Source organism: Nyctereutes procyonoides, unplaced genomic scaffold (assembly GCF_905146905.1).
Source record: "Nyctereutes procyonoides isolate TBG_1078 unplaced genomic scaffold, NYPRO_anot_genome, whole genome shotgun sequence".
Lineage (NCBI taxonomy): Eukaryota > Metazoa > Chordata > Mammalia > Carnivora > Canidae > Nyctereutes > Nyctereutes procyonoides.
The window spans coordinates 52,641,661-52,664,842 of record NW_026575142.1 but is presented as its reverse complement, the minus strand read 5'-3'; the positions used below and the strand labels follow the sequence as shown (position 1 = coordinate 52,664,842).

Genomic DNA, 23,182 nt, shown 5'->3' with positions numbered 1-23,182 from the left:
AGCCCAGTGGTTTAGCGCCGCCTTCAGCCCGGGGTGTGATTCTGGAGACCCGGAATGGAGTCCCAAGTCAGGCTCCCTGCATGGAACCTGCTTCTCCCTCTGCCTGTCTCTCTTCCTCTCTCTCTATCTGTCATGAATAAGTTAAAAAAAAATCTTTAAAAGAAAAAATCAACTGCTCTGAAAAGGCAGGTGTTAAAAACTAACAAAAGGATTCAATGTTAAAAATGGCTAATATGTTTGCTAAATTTGGAATGGCCAATAGGTGCACTTTTCTGAGTTTACACCATTATCCATAATATAGAATGGAAGTCATGATTGAGGAAAAAAAAGAAAGAAAAAGAAAAGAAAAGACCTAGAGGAGGGTAAAGAACCAACCCATTTTAGTGCCCTGGGGTTGCCAGAGCAGTATCAACATTCGGTTGGCTTTTGATATTGGAAACATAACTCAGTGGTCTCAGCTTCAAAATTCTTAGACTTCCTGGAACCACAGGTTTAAAGTCTTGGCGAGCTTGAGTCATGGCTTTGGTCTCTGTTTCCTTAGAAAAAAATCTGAAGAGCAAGTGATTTATGGTATGTTCTTCTTCTAGAAGAGCTCTCCAACCCCTGGCCACTGAATGGACTTTGAAATATGCCCACAGGGAGCCTTTATCCAAGGACAATCTTTGAGTGCTTATTATTCACTTTACTAGTGTAGAAGCTCTTTAATCATTGTCTCTGCATTTGCTTTAATCTAGAAACTGTCAATTTATTAGCTTGTAATGTGCCTGAAGCTTCTCACCATCCTACTGGAGAAAGACTAGTATAAATTCAAAAGTTGATTCTAAAAAAGTCAGAGTGATGTGAGAGAAAGATAAAAAAGACAAAATAGTACAATAATTATAGTAGAAAACTAAATTTTATTTAGGGGAAGAAGCATTCTATATTCTGTTTTAAGTGGAATAAAACCGTTTTTTAGCTCTAGCCAATACCTAAAGGATTTACAGCACCAAAACTTGAGACATGCATGTTTCAGGGATGCTCCTAAAAATAAAAGTGTTTAGGAGCTGCCAAAACAAACAAATATACATATATACTTATTTATATAAATATATAAATATAATATATATTATAATATACACTATAATATTTACTATATTATATATATATGAATATGAGAATTATCAGAGCATCAGGAAAAATAATATTTAAGACACAGGAACCAAAATAGCACAAGACCAAAGCAGTAATGGGATAAATACTAAAGAGAAGATGACATAAATGAGTCCAGAGAGAAAGGACTAAAGAATGGTACTGTCCTTGTCTCCTGGATGATCTAAAGACTAGCCACAGCTGGTCTAAGCACTAGAATCACTGAGCTCTACCTATGGGATTCTGATCTGTTGCTATTTGTCTCATATCTCTTCCCAGAGTTGTTTTATTCTCAAGTAAAATGTTCATTTTTAAATTTCTTTACAGAAGAGACCTTAAATATTACCTGGTTCAGGTCATTCACTTTTCAAAACAAGCTATTCACTTTACAAATGAGGAACTCAGGGCCCCAAGAGGTTAAAGTGAATAGTCCAAAGTTTCCCAGGTGGAGAGTACCACAGACAGGACCAAAATCCTGGATCCTCTAATGCCCAAACCACACATCCTTCCAAGGGTCCATTACTCCTCTCAAATAACCACCACTTTCTTCGTAATCAAAGTGGTGATTTCTGCAAAGGCAAAGAAATACTGCAGGTAATTGCCAAATGTTAGATTTTAATATGAGCAATTGGGATCTATATATCTATATAGAATTACTGGAAAGTGCGAAGAAGACAAAATTACCATGTTTCTTTTCAAGCGGGTCTCAATACAGTCTTCCAGCATACTGGCTAAAAATAATAGGTTCCACCTACCCTGTCAATTAGCCATCCTGTTATTATTTTCTTGCCAGAAATAGAATTTAGGGATTCAAAGGATCCTAGAGATAGCCTGGACTTACTTTCTGATCTTATGAATGAGAAGGCTTAAGTACAAAGAGAATATCTTATAAAATCACAAAATATTAGAATTTGAAGGGATAATAAATATTTAGTCAACTCAATGCTTAATTCAGAGAAATAGATGCACAAAAAGTATTTAACTATTATAACACCTGTGCTTCCCACCATATCTGTTTGAGAACTGTTCATATTTTGTCATATTTATTTCAAATATTTTTATTGTAAGAAATAAAACATTGCATATATAGTTGAAATACTTCTCCCTATCCCCAAATCTCACTGTCCTCCTTGTCAACCCAGGGAGAGCCAGTATTAGAAAAAGGTTTTAAATCCTTGTAGTCTGTGTATAACATTACATCTGCTCATATAGATATCAACAGATAATACACATTCTCTACTAGCTCAAGAGGTTTAAGGATACTTCAGTCAAAACTATTCTGATTTTGTCCACTTGTATATTATTTTTCTTAGAAATAGCAGAAAACTACTGTAACATAACAGAATTGTAAACAATTTAAATCTAACACACTCATTTAACAGACAAGTCGAAAAGGCCACATGACTTGCCCCAAATGATACAGCATCCTCCTTCAGTGAGAACCCAGAAGCCCTCCCCCTACACCCACTCCTAAGTTACCTTTACACTAGAAAACCCCACCTGGTTGTCTTTTTCCCCCTATTTTAAGTGCTGTGGATGTTTTTCTTCATGATTTTTAGAAAGCCACACTTCTTTTTCACACCTCCATTCAAAAAAGAAACAATCCTGGGGTTGAGAAATCTCATACCAGAAACAATATACTCTTTAACTTCACACTTTGTTCTCAACAGTGAGGCAGCCAGGCAGACACCAGGCTCACAAACCATTATGAATCTGTCAGCAATTAGAATTCTAAACCCTATTCGGTTTTTACTTGCTTCAATCAACTTGTCACTGCAGTGAGGATTATCTACTTTCTCAACATAAACATCAACAGAAGTGAGTGCAATGGCTTGCGTCCTGGGCAAAGGCACTGCCAGGGAGAATGTTAAAGAGCACATTCTGCAGACAGGAGGGATCTGGGGCCTTAATGGGCCATAATTAGAGGGGCAGAGCCTACTAGCCTTTGTGTAAGCCTTCAGAATTCTGCTCTTTCGGATCAGGAGACATTTTGGAAAATGCAAGGAGACTGTTGTCTGCTTCTCTCTTCTCCCTTTCCTGAGCTAAAGAAAGGAACAGAAGAGAATGCTTCCATACAGTGTTTGCCCTCAGATTCAAAGGACCCCCAGGATCATGCTGCCCAACCCACTCATTTAAAGGATTAGGAAACTAGGATGCAGAGATGGGAACACCAGGCCAAGGTTAAACCTGTGACAGAACCTAGTGTCCTGACTACCCAACCCTGTGCTTTTTTCTACCTCACCACACTGCCCTCTGCAGGGTAGGGGTGAGGGGTGGAAAGAACCTAAGAAATGAGATTCATCCTCCTCCCACGCCAAATGCTCTTATAGATTTCCATTTGCACCTAAGGGTGCAAAAGGCCAAGTAACATTGTGCAATAAGCGTGAGGACAGGGCAAGCCCAGGGTGCCAGGGACATCTAGAGGAGGGTCTCCTGCCATCAAATCCCTTGTGAAAATAGTGTGTAAGGACACAAGTAGAAATTAATTTAATTCTTTTCAACAAGCTATTTTGTAAATTATTATCTAAGGAAGTTAGAGACATATAGCCTTTGTCATCTTCTACTACAAATAATAGCTAACATTAACTTATTCAATCTTCATTATAACTTTATGAGGTCAGCATTTTTATCTTAGTCTTTATTTTACAGATGAAGAAACTGAGGCATGGAATGTTGGGTAATTTGCTCAAGGTTATGCATATGGCAATGTCAAAACTAAAATTTTGCCCTAGATGGTCTGGACCTGAAGCTTCCACTTTTAAATAGAACGGTGGGGTAATCAACCATCCTGATTTGCTTAGGACTATCCCAGGAAATTCCTTGGCCCTGGAGAAACCAAGACAGTTGATCACATTGCAAATAACTGCACTGATTCTTTTGTGTGTCAACAATTAAACCCAAGTCTCAAGAAGTGATCCCATCAATCAGGTTGCCATACCTGTCTTCATGCCCAGGCTGAGGTCAGAGGAAAGAACTTAAATATTAATATGTTATATATACTGAGAAATTTTCATGATTTATGTCATCTGAATTCTTACATGCACCTTGTATAAGGATCCTCTCCAGCTCTACATGCTTATAATCCATTAATTTTAATAATTAAAGCAATTCTTCCCTTCAGAGGGACATTCTATTCCCTACTGGAAAGAAAAGAAGAAAAGAAAGAAAGAAAGAAAGAAAGAAAGAAAGAAAGAAAGAAGAAAGAAAGAAAGAAAGAAAGAAAGAAAGAAAGAAAGAAAAGAGAAAAGAGAAAAGAAAAGAAAGAAGGAAGGAAGGAAGGAAGGAAGGAAGGAAGGAAGGAAGGAAGGGCGAGATCATAGAGGATTGGGTCAGCTGCATAAAGTCTCAGAGTTAGCAAGTGGTAGTGCCAGGATTTGAACCTACGCAAGCCCCATGACACTGAGACTTCTTTATAGGGAAATGGCTACAATGAGGGAGTCTGAAAATATGAAAATCTTACCTGTTTGGGTTTTTTTTTTCCAGATATGAGAATTCACACCTAGATACTTAGGTATAACTCTTTGAGAATCCCCTCTTTCTGAGTAGAGCTTTGTGCTTCCTCCTCCTCCCTACTTAGCTGGCCAGAACTGGAGCCCAAACCCTCAATGCCCTCTCTTCTCCATGCTGTGTCCACACTATTTCCCCATCTTAGAATTTTGCTCTTCTACTGTTGTGCACATGTAAAATTCCTACCCATCCTTTAAGACCCTTCCTAAAAGGCTCTGTGCAATATCCTGATTTAATCATTCTGTTTTCTTTCCCTAAAAATCTTTTACCTTTTTAAAATAGGTATCCCAATCCACCTTATTCTAGAGTCCCAGAGTATAGAAATAAAAGTCATGTTCTCTTTTTGTGCTGGGAACCCAACCCTGGCTTTCCCATATTTCCTTTCTTAGTACCCCCACAGTACCAGAAATAGCACATGCACACAGTCAGCAGTCAGTAGTCCACAGTCAGATGGCTTGTTGAATGAATATGTGAATGCATCAGTACATCTAGTTACGATCTATGATGGATGTATGTATGTAGAGATTTGGATAATGAAAACAAATGTTTTTTGTGTATGTCAGGGGGTAAATCCTTTGGCACTTCTAGACCAGAATCTACTCTAAAACCAAAGCAAAAGATTAAGACAACTGGCTAGTTGTATATTAGGTACCTACTTCTACTTTTACATAATTGCTCAGTGTTAAAAGTAATGATTTTGAAATGGTTTAATAGAAATAAACACAGGGCAAGGAATCAGTTTCCACTTTCTTGGTAATAACCCAAACTCACTGTGTGATCTTTGGTTCTTCTTTTGCCCAAATGATAGGAGGATAGTGGTAGAATTACATGATTTCTAGGATCCCCTCCAGCTCTACATGCCTATAATCCATTAATTCTAATCGTTAGAGCAATTCTTTCCTCCATAGGGACATTCTGTTCCCTACTGTTATAATCTTGGCATTCAGAAAATTCAGGATGAATAGTAATATCAATACCAAATTGGGAAAGGACCAGTTGAAGCTACCTGAGGAAGAAAATGGTGTTCTGTTTAAAGGAAGGAAGCCAGAGATTCTGGAGGGACATGATGTGTGAAATGCAGGCTGGGGGTTTAATGAGTTTGAGGCGTGAAAAACCCAAGCTTCAGGGCCACATTCTCTGGCACTGTTGAGCACGGCATGTCTCCGTGCCCTCTGTGGCTGAGTTCTATTTTAGAATGTACTCACGCCTGAATCCTCTAACACAGCTGTGACCGCCTGTTAACTTTTAGGCATGGTTCTCCATTCAAGCAGATGGCTTTTGGGTTCATTTTGACAGACCTGGGGAAAAGGCAGCTAGAGGAGGTCAAATCCAAAAACGATCAACGAGTCAACTTATGGTACAGAGGCAGACTTTATTGAGATTGAAATGCAGCAAATTCAGCCCAGTGGACCAGGGAAGTTAAGAGATTACTCTATGAAAGTCAAAAGCAAATGGTATAGGAAGACTCACTGGACAGCCCCACCCACCGATAAATGTTTCATTCAGCAATGGAGGGCCTCTCAAGACTTCTCTACTATTAACGTTCTTATCTAGCTAGGACATACCCCTCGAGACCTTAACCCATGGAAAAAATGAGAGCACAAATGAGTGGTTTCACCATGCTCCCACCCTTCTCCCTTCTGGAATCCCTTCCAAGGCCCAAAGTGCAGAGCTGTCAAGTCCTGCCCTGAATGCTTTGCTTAAGTGGATGCCCAGCCCTACTGAGGAAGCTGTGTCAGGGTTGGGTTAAGCTCTCCAGCTGCTGGGAAGGGCTGAAGCGGTCACCATGGAAACAAGCCCTTCATCAATCATTTAATGACTCACGAGGAGATCATAAGGGATGCACAGGGAGCTAATGTCCCTGAAAGGCTACACCTTTTTCCTTAAAAAGGGCTGTCAGACTGCATTCTTGAAAAACAAGCCAGCCACTTGCAGAACAAAGTGGAAATGGCTATGGTAGCTTCATGTCTCTTGAATTTAGGCCTAGATGCTATGTGCCCTGAGCTTGTGAAAGTAGGAAGGCCCCCATCTGTGTGGATCTTGCTATTGCAGCCAGTTCTATTTGATATAATTGTATGTCAGAGGGATAAGAAAACTATGGGTGTAATCTAGTCAAAATTCTCTCTCTCTCTCTTTTTTTTTTTTTAAGGAATAACTGAGGGATCAGAGAGTTAATAACTTGTCCAAGGACCTTATAGTGAATCAGTAGGAAAGCCAGGACTACAACCAAGGTCTTGTATTACAAATCTTTTACTCCTTCCACCATCCTAGGGTGAGAGTAGATTTTACTGTGAAGCTAATAAAGATTAAATTCAAAATACTTCCTTTAATAAGTCCCTTCCAAGGCTGTGACAGGAATCTTAGCAATGTATTCCATTGATCTTTCCTTTTTTCTTTCTTTCTTTCATTTTCAAAAGTAAGACATTTTAACTACAATTGGTGAAGAATGCTGCTCTTGTCTATTCTGCCTTCCATCGTCATTTCCCCTCCAGATGGAAGCTATGGGCATTTGTGGGATCTGGCTAAGGGGAAGTTGAGGTAGGTTAACATTTAGCTGGGGGGTTAGTGAGATATAATTATGTGGTTCCCAGTCACTCTTCTAAAGACCGAAGTTGCTGTTTATCTTGATATAGGCCGGGCCTCCAAGAACACTTCTACAACTAACTAGCACAAAGATTCAAAAGGAGGACATGGCCAAAATTCAGTTTTCTGGTCATACAAATGGACCCTAAGACATCTGGCACAGGAAACTTGAGGATAATGAAGAACAAGATTAAAAACCCATGGATTTAGGAGGTGTTCTGAAAATTCTTCCAAACTCATATCTCACAGGTGGAAGAAACTGTAATAGATTTTTTTCATTGGTAATGATAAACCATGAAGCCAAATGAAACTTGTCTAACTAGAAATAACAATTTTGTAAAAATACATTTCAATCAACTGAGGAAAAATGGAATTATCTACTCTCTTTAAAGATAATAATTTTTAAAATGTATTGTTATAAGAAGAGGTACTCAACCAATGTGCTGTCAATAATGCATTTGAATAAAGTATTAAAGGTGTGTTTTTTTTAATTGAAGCATAATTGACATAAAATGTTGCGTTAGTTTCAAGTGTACAGCATATGGATAAGGATGTTAACTAATAAAGGTATTATGTTATTTTCTGGATTTTTTAGTTTTTGTAGTATTGTCAGGTTTGTAATAGCTATAAGTTTTTGTAATTGATTGAGATATATTTTGTCATTCAAAAAATTCATTTTGTGCCTAATTTTGTATTTATAATATTATGTTATTTTTTCTTAAAGAGAGTGCCTATGTCTTATATATAAGCTGAATGAAATTTGGATCTGTCCCCTGTCTATGATACCTGTTTAATAAGATTGCATTCCCCATAGGATTACTAAAAATGACAAGAAGTATCTGGAATAGGGTTTATGGGTCAGAAAGTCATCCTTACTGTACAACCTTTCTAGGACCATCCTCGTGAGAATTGGGCATTATAGAAAATTGTTCAGAGTATTTTACTTTGTGCACAGGAATAGTTTCCCAGTGTCAACCCCCTTGCTAGTAACAGGAGCAAAGCCTTAAAAACACTTCACTATTACTCATCAGTTTGTATACTGCTTATCTCCCAAGCAACCAAACTACTTAATCTCATTTGATTTTACCAAATCCAATTCATCTTCCAAACATACACATTGGTGAAATATATCTGGGAGAGAGGTTATTCTAGCCCATTTCACAGAAAGAGAGGACTCAATTGTAGTGATGAATTATTAAAATCCCAACTAATCAATTATATCTCTGAAATATTCTCTACTAAGGGTGTTGCTGTGAGGGTTAAAAAAGATAACATATATGAAATATCCAAACCCTAATACTAGCATAGGAGTGCTTGCTAAATGTTAGTTTAATGTTAGATGATTCTTTACCCATAGGTAAGCATTTGCCAAGTTGAGTTCATGAAGCACCCAGATGCCTGGAGGCATTTCTACAGTTCCTTGAAAGAAAATGTGGTCACAGTACACAAGCTTCAAATTTCTTCACTCCAACATGAACAATGGATTGTAAACCTGAAACAAGAAACCCAACCCATAAATTTTTCTTTAAACTTCACTGGTTAGAAAACCTTACTGAGAACAGATTCATGAGGTGCTATCTCATCAGAAAACCTTAACTGACTCTCAATATACCTACTTCTCAGTTACATGTCCTTGGTCAAGTCATTCTATTTATTTCTATTTGATTTATTTCTCTGCAAAACAAAGATATAAATAATTGATGGGCTTGTGAGAGAATCACTAAAATAAAATATACAAGTTTGAAGACTTATAGATAATGAGTTGTTATTTTTGCCAACGAAGATGAAGGACTAAAGCTAAAGAGCAGATCATCTGTCTTACATTCCTCCTTCCAGAAGGAAGTGATTTCCATCACTGCTTTCCACAAAATTACTAAGTACACAGATGAAGGTGACATACTTAACATGACTCCAGAACAGTACGTTAATGGATATGTAAAAACAAATACATATTTGACAAAAGACAAAAAATAAGAGTTGCCAGGAAAAGCTAAATTATCTCACTAACATCTTCATTGACACAGAGGGGAGATAAGATAGAAACTCAAGTGAAACTAAAGTGAAATCAAAGTGAAAGCATATCATTTAAGTAAGAAATATAATCGAAAGAAAAGTGAAAATAATGAACAATTAAGGAGGCAAGGAAAGTGAAACGTACAGTATATGTGAATTAACTCTGGTTCTTTCATATAGGAAGTTAATAGATAATACCTGATGTTGATAAATCAGTACATAGAAATAAAAGCATATTTGTCATAGTTATCAAGGTAACTACCAGCAGAACCAGGAAGGCTCTGAAAATAAGTTGCCACTAAGTCAGAAGTTGGAGATGAGTTGGGAAGGTGTTGGTTTCCATAGAAGCTCTTCTGTATCATTCGACTTTCTTTAACATTTGATAAAATAGAAAAAAGAAATAATCCAGAAAGGCATGTGTTCTTGTTTGTCTTTGGTGACATTAAGATAACCTCAGATATTCAACATTTTATTAAGAATTTCATTTTCAGAATAGATAAAGAAGCTGTGGTCTATGTATACAATGGAATATTACTCAGCCATTAGAAATGACAAATACCCACCATTTGCTTCGACATGGAGGGAACTGGAGGGTATTATGCTGAGTGGAATAAGTCAATTGGAAAAGGACAAATATCATATGGTCTCATTCACTTGGGGAATATAAAAATTAGTGAAAGGGAATAAAGGGAAAGGAGAGAAGATGAGTGAAAATATCAGTAAGGGTGACAAAACATGAGTGACACCTAACACTGGGAAATGAACAAGGGGTAGTGGAAAGGGATGTGGGCGGGGGTTTGGGGTGACTGGGTGATGGGCACTGACAGGGGCACTTGGTGGGATGAGCACTGAGTGTTATGCTAAATGTTGGCAAATTGAACTCCAATAAAATTTAAAAAAAAAAAAATAATTTCATTTTCAGCCATCTCTTTTCTTCATTCTATATGTGTTGTTCAGTAAGATAACCACTAGACATACATGGCTATATGGAATTTAGCTAATTAAAATAAAATAAACATTTCGGTTTCTAAGTCTCATCTGCCACAATTCATGACTCGTGGCTACTGTGTCTAACAGCACAGAATTATGGTTTCCATTATTACAGAAAGTTCTACAATCTCATCTACATGTAAGGCGGTAACTACAACTCATTCTTGGATGACTCCTTGACCTTTATCTCTAGCCAAAGATCTTCTCTCCTGAACAACACACCTTCACATACACCTGCTGGTTAGATAGGAATATTTTCACTTGATGTCCCATAGCTCTCATACTCAACTTATCCAAATCTTCACACATTGTTATTTCCCATGAGTCACTTTTACTTTGTATATTCCCTACCTGTAGTATTGAAGTCACTCACTTTTAGTGAGAAGTCACTAGAATCAGTTGGCTGGTCTCCACTGCTTGCAGGTCACTTTCCTGAAACCAATGGCAGTCTGGGAGAACCTCAGTTCATCATTTCTTCTTGATGCACCTCTTCTGGCTATAGTATCTACCTGGTCATCATGTTCTGCTTATTCTAGATGTGGCCTTACTTCTACTAACTGAATTCTGTTCTAAAACCAGCATGCTCCTGACTGACACTTTGGGCATCACTCAGATAGTCTTATGACCTTTTTTTTAACCCCAGTAAAATGCCATTCCTCACTTTCTATAACTATGATACAGTCTGAATATTGCTATGTGTTTTTGATGTAACCACAACAAAATCTGGAGCATAAGAAGGGTTTAGCTAAAATCAAAATTTCTTTCTAAAGTCAGGGAGAAAGCCTAAGCTGAGCTGCTGCTCTGTAAAACTAGATCACAAAAAGGTAGTAGTTTTACAGAAGCTTAAACACAGACTACTGAAATGGGTTGAACCCAAAATGCCTATGACACTGGTATCATAAAAACACATTTACTGATTGCATAATATGTAAGATACTGTATTAAAGGAGAAATTGGGGTGCCTTCAAGGACTTCACAGTCAAGCAAAGAAGAAAATAGTTTAGTGGTTATCTTTAACATAAGTGAGGATCCAGTAGGATGGCCAGTTCAACAATTAACCTTATTCTAGTGGGCCTTTTGTTCTGCAGAAGTTAGAAAGCTAAATATCACAACCTGTTTCCTTTGTAGCTAGATTTTGGGTGTGATTAAGTTCTAATTTAATCCAGGTCTTCTCTCTACAAATAAACAGTCTTAGACAAGTTTCTTTGCCTCTTTGTACTTTGTTTTCTTTATTTCAAGATGGAGTCTGTAACGATATATTCTTGACAGAGTTATAAGATTCACTGATACAGTGAATGCAAAGACCTTAGCACACCGCCTGGTACCTATAAACATGCAATAAATTCTTGCACTTGCTATTAAGAGGAAAAAATGGAATGTTGTTCCCATATCCTGCTTCAGTATAAGCTAGGAGGAAGGGGGGCAGAAAGGATCTCATTTATTTTGCTGGTGCAGACCTAGCAGATGCAATGTAGCTCTGGAGCCAGCAGGTCTAATGGAAGCTCCTGATCATTAGACTGTAGCCAAGGGGTATGATCCTGGTACCTGCTGTTGGGATTGCAACTCTCTAATTGCTTCCTAATTGCAGAGATAACTAATCCTTAGGTGGTCTGATTTTGCAGTGTTGTTCTAGGAATCACTTCTGGAGTTCCAGCCTAGAGCTTATGCTTCCAGACTTCCTAACAATGCTGTAAGTACTTAATTCCACATATTAAAAACACTTTGCATTTAAAATAATGAAATGGCTTAAATCATGTAAAACTGAATCCAAACCTGATATAGGCAGGATGGAAGAAATGTCATCATGTTTCTGCCGTTACAAAGCTGTAGTGGCTAAGTGAGATCTGCATGGCAGTTAACTGGGTCATATCACTATTCCAGGTTTTGGTTTCTTCATTTATAAAATGGAAAGTAGTAGTAAAGCAGTACATGTAAATGGCATTTTATTTATTCTGCTTATTATGAGGAATTTTCCTTACTATTGTCTCCCAGGATCACCAATGGAGTAGGCACCACAACTGCATACTTTCAGTCAGTGCAGCGTATTATATAAAACTATTTGTAAATCAGGTCCAAAGAATTTCCCCCAACACATTGGTTGTAGGGAACTCTCCACAAAGCCATAGATGTGGGTTGGAGAGAGAAGAAAATGTAGTGGGAATATGTATTATGGTTTTCTGGGACACTTACTCATACAACTTACATGTGACTTCAGGACTTGCTTGAGGTCCATGTATATATCTCCTTCAATTGATAGAGTGCTGCTGTGTATGCCCAAATTTTTGACTTGGTGGATCTGACCAAGGCAGTGTAGGCTATACCACAACTTGGTGGTCTATGGTCAAGTGCTCAGTCTCTACTAGGGCCCAGTAGCAATCCAAAAGGAAATTGTTATTTAAGAGAATGGAATATTTTTGTTCAAAATCCTAAGGTCAAAAAAAGAAAGAAAGAAAGAAAAAAAAAAACAAAACAAAATCCTAAGGTCTATCCAGTGATTTACCTACAGGGGCTGGCCAAAGTTTCCATGCAAGATTTCAGCCTACCACAGATACTTCAAGCAGCAACGGATCTGCTGAGTATATAACCCAAGTGATAAAACAGCCTGCACTGCAGCTTGGACCTGTTCCAGATCTTTCCCCTTTTTGGTGCACCATTGAAAACTAGCAACCTTTTGCATTAAATGTACAATGGGTTCAAGCAGCAGACACAAGTGAGGTATACAATTGCTTCCAAAGTTTAAAGAACCCCATTAGGCACTTTAGCTTTTTCTTCGTATTCCTATACAAAAAATTGCCATTTGCTTTGGGACATGCATCTTAACATGTCCCAGACCAATGATCCTCACACTGGTGATTTTTCATGACAAAAACCTCAGAATTGGGGGGCGATATATTTCCGTGCATGTGTCACACAAGTGTTAGAATAGTTGCTACTTTCTGTGCACTTAGTTAAATCAGTATATCATCAGTGAAACAGACCAGTGGGATGTCTTATAGAACAGAGAGGTAATCAATTTCCCTTTGACTAGAATATAATATACGTTGGAAGGTTGAAATAACCCTAAGTGTACTAGTGGTCCAACGGTTGAAAGCAAACTGCCCTGATGATCTTTAATAACAGATAAAAAGAAAGAAAAAACAAAACAAAACAACAACAACAAAAGCACCAGCATACCAGTTGTCAGGGAATGTATTTTTTTTTTTTTTTTTGCTCAAGCAAAAAGGAAAAAAGAAACTTCCATACATCTGCATCCATAGTATAGTTGAAGCCAGCACTTAATTAAGTGTATAATAATCCATTCTCATTGTTTGTAGACTCATAACCAAATTAGGTTTCTTACAAGTAAGTAAAAAGGTGTGATTTGTGAGAAGGTATAATATATCCCAAAATAATTATGAGGTTTTATCAATTTATACCAACAAAAAACCAGAGAACATGAATGGGAACCAATCCTAAGGATATTAGAACAGAGTGAAGATATATAATATTGGAGTAGACAAAATATTATTGATTATAAGATTCAATGTGTATGAGCCACTAAAAATGGCTCAAATAGTTTGCTTGGTTAATTGCCTAAAACATAGGGCCAAAGGAAGTATATATTGAATGAAATTGAAATGCCCAGGAGAGAACCCCATCTCCTTTCTATGTCCCTTATGAAATTCCAGAGATGCTTCCTTCTTCAAAGCTATGAGAAATATATTTGTGAGGGGAATCTCAGCAAGCTTAGGATGTGGCTCTATGGTCACTATTCTCTGTTGACCAGAAATGACAGTTGGAGCTGTTGCCATTGAAATGAATATAACAGTATCCTGGGGGGGGTAGGTGCTGATTCAAGTCATATTTCCATTCACTTCTGCTTATACAGATCAAGTAAGACTTGAGTGGGCTGCCCAACTTTTTTTGTTCCAGAAACAAAACAATCAACTAACCAATGCTAAACATCTCTGTGGATCAAACCATACTTGATTACTGCTTTGGCTCAATGGCCCATCATAGTAGCCATCCTACTGTGTCCTCTAAATTAGAGACAGGAAAAAAAATAACACTTAAAAATAATGTTGGGGGAACCCTGGGTGGCGCAGCGGTTTAGCGCCTGCCTTTGGCCCAGGGCGCGATCCTGGAGACCCGGGATCGAATCCCACGTCGGGCTTCTGGTGCATGGAGCCTGCTTCTCCCTCTGCCTGTGTCTCTGCCTCTCTCTCTCTCTCTCTCTCTCTCTCTCTCTGTGACTATCATAAATAAATTAAAAAAAATAAAAATCAAAAAAAATAAAAATAAAAATAATGTTGGTTGTCAGAAACTATAGAAGAGGAAATTTGTTAATGATTTATGAATAAATGTTAAACAGATACTTTAGCCACAAAATTAACAAATAAATTTAAAAGTCAGAAAAGAAAATCAGTAATTACTAGAAACTAGTATGGGTTTACTATGAGTAATCCATACTAAATTACTAAATTGGTCTCATTTTTTTTTTTTTTTTTTTTTTTTGAGAGACAGAGCTAGTGCATGGGCATGCATGCACTGGAGGTAGAGTTGGGGAGGAGCAGAGTGAGAGAGGAAATCTTAAGCAGGCTCTCTGCCCACAGCAGAGCCCAACTCAAGGCTTCATCTCAGGACCCTGAGATCATGACCTGAGCCAAAATCAAGAGTCAGATGCTTAACTAACTGAGCCACCCAGGCGCCCCTCATTTGTTTCTTAAATGAGATTACCAAATCAGAAAAAATATTATATACAGTATGAAACTAACCCTACGTTTCATGTAAACAACTAGTATGATAAAGAAACCTGGATTTCATTACTAGTAGTGTGGTGGCAAACGAAGTAAAAATACACTGTAACCTGCACTGGTCAGCCTATATATGAACTTCCAGGCCTGTGTGGCTCAGCGGTTTAGCACCGCCTTAACCCCGGGGGTGGGGGGTGGGGGGGTGATTCTGGAGACCCTGGATGGAGTCCTGAGTCGGGCTCCCTGCATGGAGCCTGCTTCTCCCTCTGCCTATGTCTCTGCCTCTCTCTTTTCTCTGTGTGTCTCTCATGAATAAGTAAATTTTAAAAATCTTAAAAAAAAAATAGGGCTCTATATAACCCATCAGATGAAGAATGGTTACAAGCACTGGGGTTTTTGTGTCAAAAAAACAAAACCACTTCTTTGGGAGAGAATACCAGTCAGCTGCCTTTATTTACTTGAAGTGTGACCACATGGAATACAAAATCGATTTATTTTGAGTAACTTTGGAGGAAGATCTAGAATTAAGTAGATAAATTTCTAAAGAAGAAGATTTGGTTACAACATTCAGAAAAACTTTGTCCCTGCTGTAGCTGCCTAGCAGTAGAATTAGCTGCTGTAGAAAGCTAAGGATTCTCTGCCTTGGAAATGTTTTAGCAGAAGCTTGGTCGGCAGTTGCTGTACATGTTTTGGTTGAGGGCATTCCTGCAATAGGTAGAGGGCTAAAGTAGATGGTGTTTAAGGTCCCTTCCAGTCTCAGCTTCAGTGAGTCCATAAAGAGTAAGCAGAATGTAAAAAGAAAGAAAAGGAATTTCTAAGACGGATGACATAGGCATCCTTGACAGGATGTGAGACGCAAGGGGGTTGTTTCAGAGAACTTTAGAACCTGGCATACTCTCCTTTCATAATGTAGCATCCTGATCCTTCCTTCCTATCTACCTACAAAGAATTAATTACACCAGACCCATTGTTTTTTCCCCTCAATTAAGCCCACCAACGATGATGCACCGATTTAGATGTCATGCCTTTCCCTGGGAATGGAGATACATGGAAGAAACAGTGGGCCAGGAATAGGAAATTGGAAGCTGTAGGATCTACTCCCAGTTTTGGTAAAAATTCACCATCTGCTTTTTGAGCAATTCCTTGCAAATTCCATGTGGCTTCACCCAGGAGGAGACTTGTGAGATGCTTGCTAAGATCTTTTTAGGACTGAGAGCAAATAGCCCATCAGACACAAGATCTAGACTCAGGCGCAACCTCATGACTTTGCTTCTCATATTTCACATTGGTCACAGCCCTGAAATGAAATCTAGCTCACGTATTTTTTGTCTTGGGTTTTAGACTGAAGCGAGAATTTAGCAGAAGATACCATGATTCCTCCTTGAGGCTACAGAATTCTTCTAAGGGCTTGCTGCAATCAGTAGAATAAGAAAAGTATGAATCAAGTCTCAGTTACTTCCAAGGCCTCAGAAGGAGTTCTTCCCTAGCTTCTGAGGAACTGGTATCCGTGAGGAAATCTGGAGGCCTGGCCCCTAGCTGCCTTAGAAGCACATTGTGGGAGGTGCAGACCAAAGGTGAGTTTACACATCAGTGACTAAGGTTTCCTGCCACTAAGCATAAGAAGTCACTCATGAGCAGCGTCCCTAAACCACAGCTACAGGATGTGGGCACAAGCCCTTGTATAAATTGTTGGCCAAGAGCCAACAAGCATTCATCCCTGTGCAAATACTTGGGCTTTTTTTGTTGTTAACCTTTGAAAACCACAGGCATTAGTCTCTCTTTCTTCCCCTTGGCACGAGTCATCTTCTTTTCTCCAACTTGGTCTCTTGTGTGTAAAGAATTTCTGAGGAGCTTTTAAGCCTAAATTTAATACTTTTGCCCTCCCCTCTCCTGCCCCACAAAATGCCAGGCAGAGGTAAAGCCGCCTTACAAAATATCTGCTGGCTCTGCCCGCTTCCGCAGCTTTGTTTGGGCTTTTCGATCAGATAGGAAATCAGAGAGTTCTATGAGTGACCTTAGCCTTTAAGAAAAGACAGGCAATTTCTGGAAATTCCCCTTAAACAACGATGACCTATTGTTTTCTTACTTCAGATTTAGCCCAGCAACTATGATGCCCTGATTTCGATAATATGCCTTTCTCTGGGAATGGAAATATATGCAAACAGCAGTGGGCCAGGGATAAGAAATTGGAAGCTTTAGAGTTTAATTTCAGTACCAAAATCCACCATCTGGTTTTTGAGCGATTTTTCCCCCCCAGTTTCTAGGCCTTTGCTTTCTGTTCTGTGGAAATGAAAGCATTGGGTTGAATGGTTTCTATGCCTCCTTAGCCCCAGGGTCTGTGCATTGGCCTTCTTGGTATTGCTTCAGCAAGGGGACAAGGAGAACAGGCCTCAAGGCAAAAGATCTAAAACATATCAACTGGTTCTCTTTTCTGCCTTAGAGAATGGCCAAAGGTCAGGCCTCCAAAGAGGCCCAATTGCCCACTTGAAGGTCAGGCTTAGCAATTCTTGACAGCTCCCCTTCTTGTAAACATTAGAGAATCCACCAATCTTGCCTCTGTACCCAAATATCCCACATCCTGCTGTGAAAACCCAAACCTTTGCCAGCAAAATATTTTTTTTTTTTTTTCTGAAAGAAATGGCAGATGGATGTTGCAGGGTCTAAATCAAACGAAGGAGAATTTACTAACCATCAGAACTGCCTAAGATGTATCAGGAGACCTTAAACAATCTGTCAATAAAGATGTTCAAGCAGTTTTGAAAGGAGACATATCAGGGATTTTGGAGTGGGATTTCCTGAATGGGATAAAGATCAGATAAAGAAGATGGCCAAACATGACATTTTTATGATGATATGCCCAGTACTTAATACCTCTTGTAAATACTCCTATTCCTAATCAAATTTATGATGTCCCTTTCAGAAACTTTATTGGTATAATTCAGATGACAATCTGAATGAAAAGCCCAGACATATAGTAGGTCCCCTGTTTTGCGGTTTGTATTTCCTGTTGACAAGGAACCCAAATGAGAACACTAAGTGTCAAATGGGAGAATGATGGTCAGTAGGTCCATAGTGATCAAGGAAAAATTCCCAGAGGGAACTAAATATAGTTGCCTTGGATGTTATCCTACTTTCTGCTTCTAAGTCTTACCACTCTACAGGCAAATACTCAATGTTTTTTGTTTGTTTGTTTGTTTGTTTTGTTTTTTATTTAATACCATAATTTAATCTCATTTCATTCAGTCCTCACAAGATCATTATGAAGTGGGCAGAAAAGGCACCATTTACTGTCTCCATTTTACAGATGAGGACAGTAAATCTTAGGAAAGTTTTCTAGGGTTTCATTTGACTGATTCAATTCTTTCCAAAGAAAAAAAATGATTTAATTAATTAATCACTAGCAACATTATTTGGAAGATCATAAAGTCTCTAGTCTTAAAGTATGATATCAATCACCCATCTTTCAATCCTGTTCACAATATCTACTTACCTAGCCCTTGCTTGAACAATACCAAGTGATGGCAGGCTCCCTCTTTCAAGGAGCAACCCATCCCATCTTTGACATCCCTACCCATAAGAAGTTCTTTCTTATCTTAAACTGACTTGCAGATTCCTGAATCCTCACATTGTCTGATCATAACGTACTTTCTAGGTCCCATGTATCAGTTTATGGGATATCCCATTAGACAGTCTTTGTGAAATGTGAAAAGCATTCTCGTGTCATCTCTAAGTTCATTCTTCTCTGTATTAAACAGTTCTGGTGTTATTCAATGCTTATCCTATATGTTAGAAGCTAGACCTCAGGGCTAAGAGACATCTCCCTCCTCTCACCTTTTGCATTGGTAGTGCTGCACCGTGTCCTTTAGAAAGTCACTTGGGAACAGTCTGTTCTGGGTTATGAGGGAAGAAAGAAGTGCAGAAAGAAGTCTATTGTCAGGCTGATCCTTAAATGGTAATTCAAAAGAATGTGCTGGACATTTCAGATGCTTCTGCCAACAAATGCCACTATCTTGAGGCAAATAGGGATTTTCGGGCAGCAGTCTTATAATAATTTGCCAATTATGCCTGCTTCAGAACCATTGCCAAAACAATCCAACGACTTTTCATTCCACTACTGTTGACAGGACAGAGAAAGATTTCAACATTTCCTTTTACAGTCTGAATAGAAGTTCCCTGCCTTGGGGACTATAACAATATTTGCCATCATGAGGTGGGGGGTTTGGGGGGAAGTGAGTGTTCAGAAGGGGAAAGGGGGAGAGAGAGAGAAAAATCCTAATGGAAGTAAACAAAGACAAAATGAAACGAGAGTTATTCAAGGAGTGGGTTTTGAATGCCTGCATCAAATCAATGTTTGTTAATGAATCAGAGGACAAATCTCTGAAGTTGAGGAAACAAATTTTTAGGAGAAAAGACTTTAAAAATACACTCTGCACAACCTCCCTACAAAAAAAAAAAAAAAAATAGCTGGAATTTTTAACTTGAATACCAACCAAGGTGTCTTAACTTTGAGTCTTGAGACAGACTTGAAAAGCTGATTATAATAATATTTATGGTGTTCAGCATTCAGAGCTTCTTTTCAAAATAAATTTAAAAATTAAATTGAAAAACTGAGAAAGAAAAACTTGAAGAGATGAGAACAGGTGAAATAATCTTCTGAGTTGTTTGAAATGAGACATATGTCAGGGAAAGAAAAAGAAAATATGAGAGAAAAGAGCAAAGGAAACAAAATAGGTTCGGACAGTAGTTTTGAAGACATGCTTCTCAAAACCTCTGGGAGCCATCGACATTCTACAGGGGACACCTCTGAGACCCAAAAAAAGAGGAATCCAGAGGCAATCCCATGTCCACTTCTATCTTAGTGGCCTCACTTCTACCTATTTTACATATTAGGAATCCAAAACAGATTTCAATAGAAGGGAAGTGTCTGCTATTGGAAAATAAATAAATTTTGTTTAATAAATGTTTAAACAAAAAACTGCAAAAGGAAATAATCAATTAAAAATTCTTGAGCAAGGAGTGATAGGATTAAATTGTGCTTTAGATATCTGACAACCAATGCAGGATGGATTAGAATAGAGTCAGCCGTGGGTCAAAGATCCCAAGTAAAAGGCTATGGCAAAATTATCCAGGTGAACAGAATAAAAGACTTGATCTAATAATATATACCTATGAAAATGTAAAGGGGAAGGAATTCATGACCAATTTTCAAAGAAGAGTGAACTTTAAGCTTGACCTCTGGGCATTGGGGTACAATGCTAAGCCACACATAAATTGGGTACTGCTATTGAGGGGACAGTTGGTGTCCCCTCAAAATTCATATGTCAAAATCCTAAAGCCCAATGTGATGGTATTATGAGGTGGGACCTCTGGGAGGTGATTAGGTCGTGAAAGCAGAGCCCTCGTGAATAAAATTAATGCCCTTATAAAAAGAAGCACAGGAGAACCCTATTGCCTCTTTACCATGTGACTATATAACAAGAAGTCTGCAACCCAGGAAGAAGGCCCTTACCTGACTATGCTGGAACCCTGAACTCTGAATTCCAGCCTCCAGAACTGTGAGAAATAAACTTCTGTTTTTTTATAAGCCATGCAGTCTGTGGTATTTTATAATAACAGCCCAAACAGACTATGAAAGATACGATACCATACAAAATCATTTGGCAATGAATTTAAATATAGCAAAATTGATGGATTTCAGGGACAATTACTGGAACCATAAAAATGCCACAGAGAACTCCAGGATTTTGAAGATGCTCCATGTGAGTGGCCATTGGAACACTGATATATATGATCAGCAGAAAGAAATACAAAAGCAAATCCTGAAGAAATATTAGGGATGGAAATATGAATTTGGAAGTCATCCTCATAAAAAGAGCAGCTAAACTAATATAGTCAGACCCCAATGAAAGAGAAGATCAGAACCAAAGGGCTTGAGATCAAGACCCAGAAAATACGTACCTATATTTAGAGGATGGAGGAATAAGAGAACCCAGAGAGTCTGCCCTCAGTTTATGATCAGGTATTCATTGATACCATTATTTGATGAGCTCAAGAGAACTTATTTTTTGGTTTTAGGAAATTTGATTTTTTTTTAAGATTTTATTTATTTATTCATGAGACACACACAGAGAGAGAGAGAGAGGCAGAGACGCAGGCAGAGGGAGAAGCAGGCTCCATGCAGGGAGCCTGATGTGGGACTCGATCCTGGGACTCCAGGATCACACCCTGGGCCAAAGGCAGCGCTGAACCACTGAGCTACCCGGGCTGCCCAAATTTGATTATTCTTATATGAGGTCTGAAGTGTTCATCTGTCAGTGTAATCAAGCTTTTAGATTTCCTAAAAATACTAAGTATTCAAAATTTCAAAATCATGAAGTAGTATTTAAAAGTAATTAATTGTTTCAGTCTAAAAATACCGTGGTCTGAAACAGAATCTTCAATAAAGATATATTGATGGATGACATACTAATACACCAAAAAGAGTCTCAAAAACCAATACTCCCCCGGGCAAGGGAATAGCCAAGTTTGTTGCGATTTCCAATGAATGACATCAGCCCGGTGTAGGTCTCAATCAAAATGGGTTCAGTTAGCACCATCAGTCCCTTTCCTCTTCCAGATCCAGGGGAATTCTTGTGTGCATTCTGGATAGCTGGAACAATCTTAGACGTGAACCCAGACAACTGAAGAGGAAAAGAAGGCACAGAGTTAGTAAATGCAGAGTAGGTCTAGAGACACTTCCTCCCGAACCAGTCCTCACCAAAGCTGACCACTCTCCTGGGGTTGCAGCTATCCTTACCTATACAGAAATCATTTCTCAGAATTGTCAACATTGCTTCTGTTAGTCTTTTAATAAATTAATCAGTCAATAAATTTATGTACATAATAAAACTGTCTGCCTCATCCATATTTGTTTTTCATCCTTCATAATTTGTACAACATTAAGAAGTCAGTTTAATAAATATTTGCTGATAGTCTATTATGAATCAGATACCTGTTGGGTGCTGCTGAAGAATTAAAGACAGGTAAGATATAGTCTCTGTCTCTAAAGAACTAATACTATAGTAATCTAAGAAATGAACATTTTTATTTATTTACTTAAGAGAAACAGAACAGGGAAAGAAGCAGATGAAGAGGGATAAGCAGACCCAATGCTAAGCATGGAGCCCTAGGTGGAGCTCAGTCCCAGGACTCCAAGATCATGACCCAAACTGAAATCAAGAGCAACGTGCTCAATTGACTGAGCCATCCAGGTGCCCCTAAAAAATGAACTTGTAATAATTATACAAAGTTCGTGAAAATAAGCAGAAGAGGCACAAGATGCTAAGAGAACACAAAAGAGGGAGAAATCGTGTAGTTAGAGGATCAGAATGACTTCACAAGGAAACTCTTGAGACAATCCTCATAGCATTCATATGGTGTCAATAAGTAAAATGGGACTGGGGGGGGTGCGTAGTCAACAGCTATTGTTTTTTTTTCCAACCCAGCATCCTTTCTAGCATTTGAGATTCTTCTTTCATTAAGAGTACCTCATTTGTTCTTTAGATAACCATCCTCTGGAACTATTTAGCTCAAATAGTTTAAGTGGAACTAACTTTAGCATATGGCTCAGGCCTAACCAATCATAGGAGTCCATTTCTCTGGTCACAGAGATTGGTTCAGGTGTTGGCACATAACTAACGCTGTTGCAAAACTTATAGAACAAGCCTGGAGGTATTCATGGTCATTTTGCCACATATAGTGTGAACCTGCCTGAAACTGAAGCCAATAAAAATAAAAGAACTAAGATGTAGAGAAAGATGAATTCTTGACACAGTGATTCAAATTAGTAGATCAGCTGATCCTGAACTTTTACCTTAAGTGAATAAAAGAAAAACTCCTTCTTTTGGTCAAGCCAAGCTGAATTGGGTTAAGAGGAAGGTAATTTAGGAGGCATTCTAAATAGAGAGATAAGAAAGGAAATGAAGCAGGAAAGCTTATATCTTTGTATTTCCAACAAGTTCTTTTATTTCCATGATTTCTTTCTAATATGCATGTATTAGGTAGGTTAAAGAATGTATCACCATTTCCATGTTAGAAAACCAAGGCTCATAGAAGGTATAAGGACTTACCCACAATCACTGCACTTTCTGTATCAAGGTTAAAAAGAACATTAGGAATAAAATCTTATTCGCAGTGAGATCCAAATCTTTCCTAGACAACTGGCCACTAATCTAAATTAATACTCCTAT

General features: G+C 38.3%; 1 protein-coding gene across 4 annotated transcripts in view; it reads right to left on the bottom strand.

The window, feature by feature from the left end:
* Positions 1-8,643: 8,643 nt before the first annotated feature.
* The window catches only part of TPRG1 (tumor protein p63 regulated 1), a 223,855-nt gene continuing 209,316 nt past the window's right edge, over positions 8,644-23,182 (bottom strand). For 3 of the 4 annotated variants that reach the window (XM_055308250.1, XM_055308251.1, XM_055308249.1), the window contains one exon: positions 13,611-21,634. In XM_055308250.1, the coding sequence (XP_055164225.1) occupies positions 21,440-21,634 (195 nt within the window). In that variant the 3' untranslated portion in view covers positions 13,611-21,439. Of the gene's footprint in view, positions 8,711-13,610; positions 21,635-23,182 lie in introns of those variants that run through there. The other variant, XM_055308252.1, reaches the window with a different exon arrangement.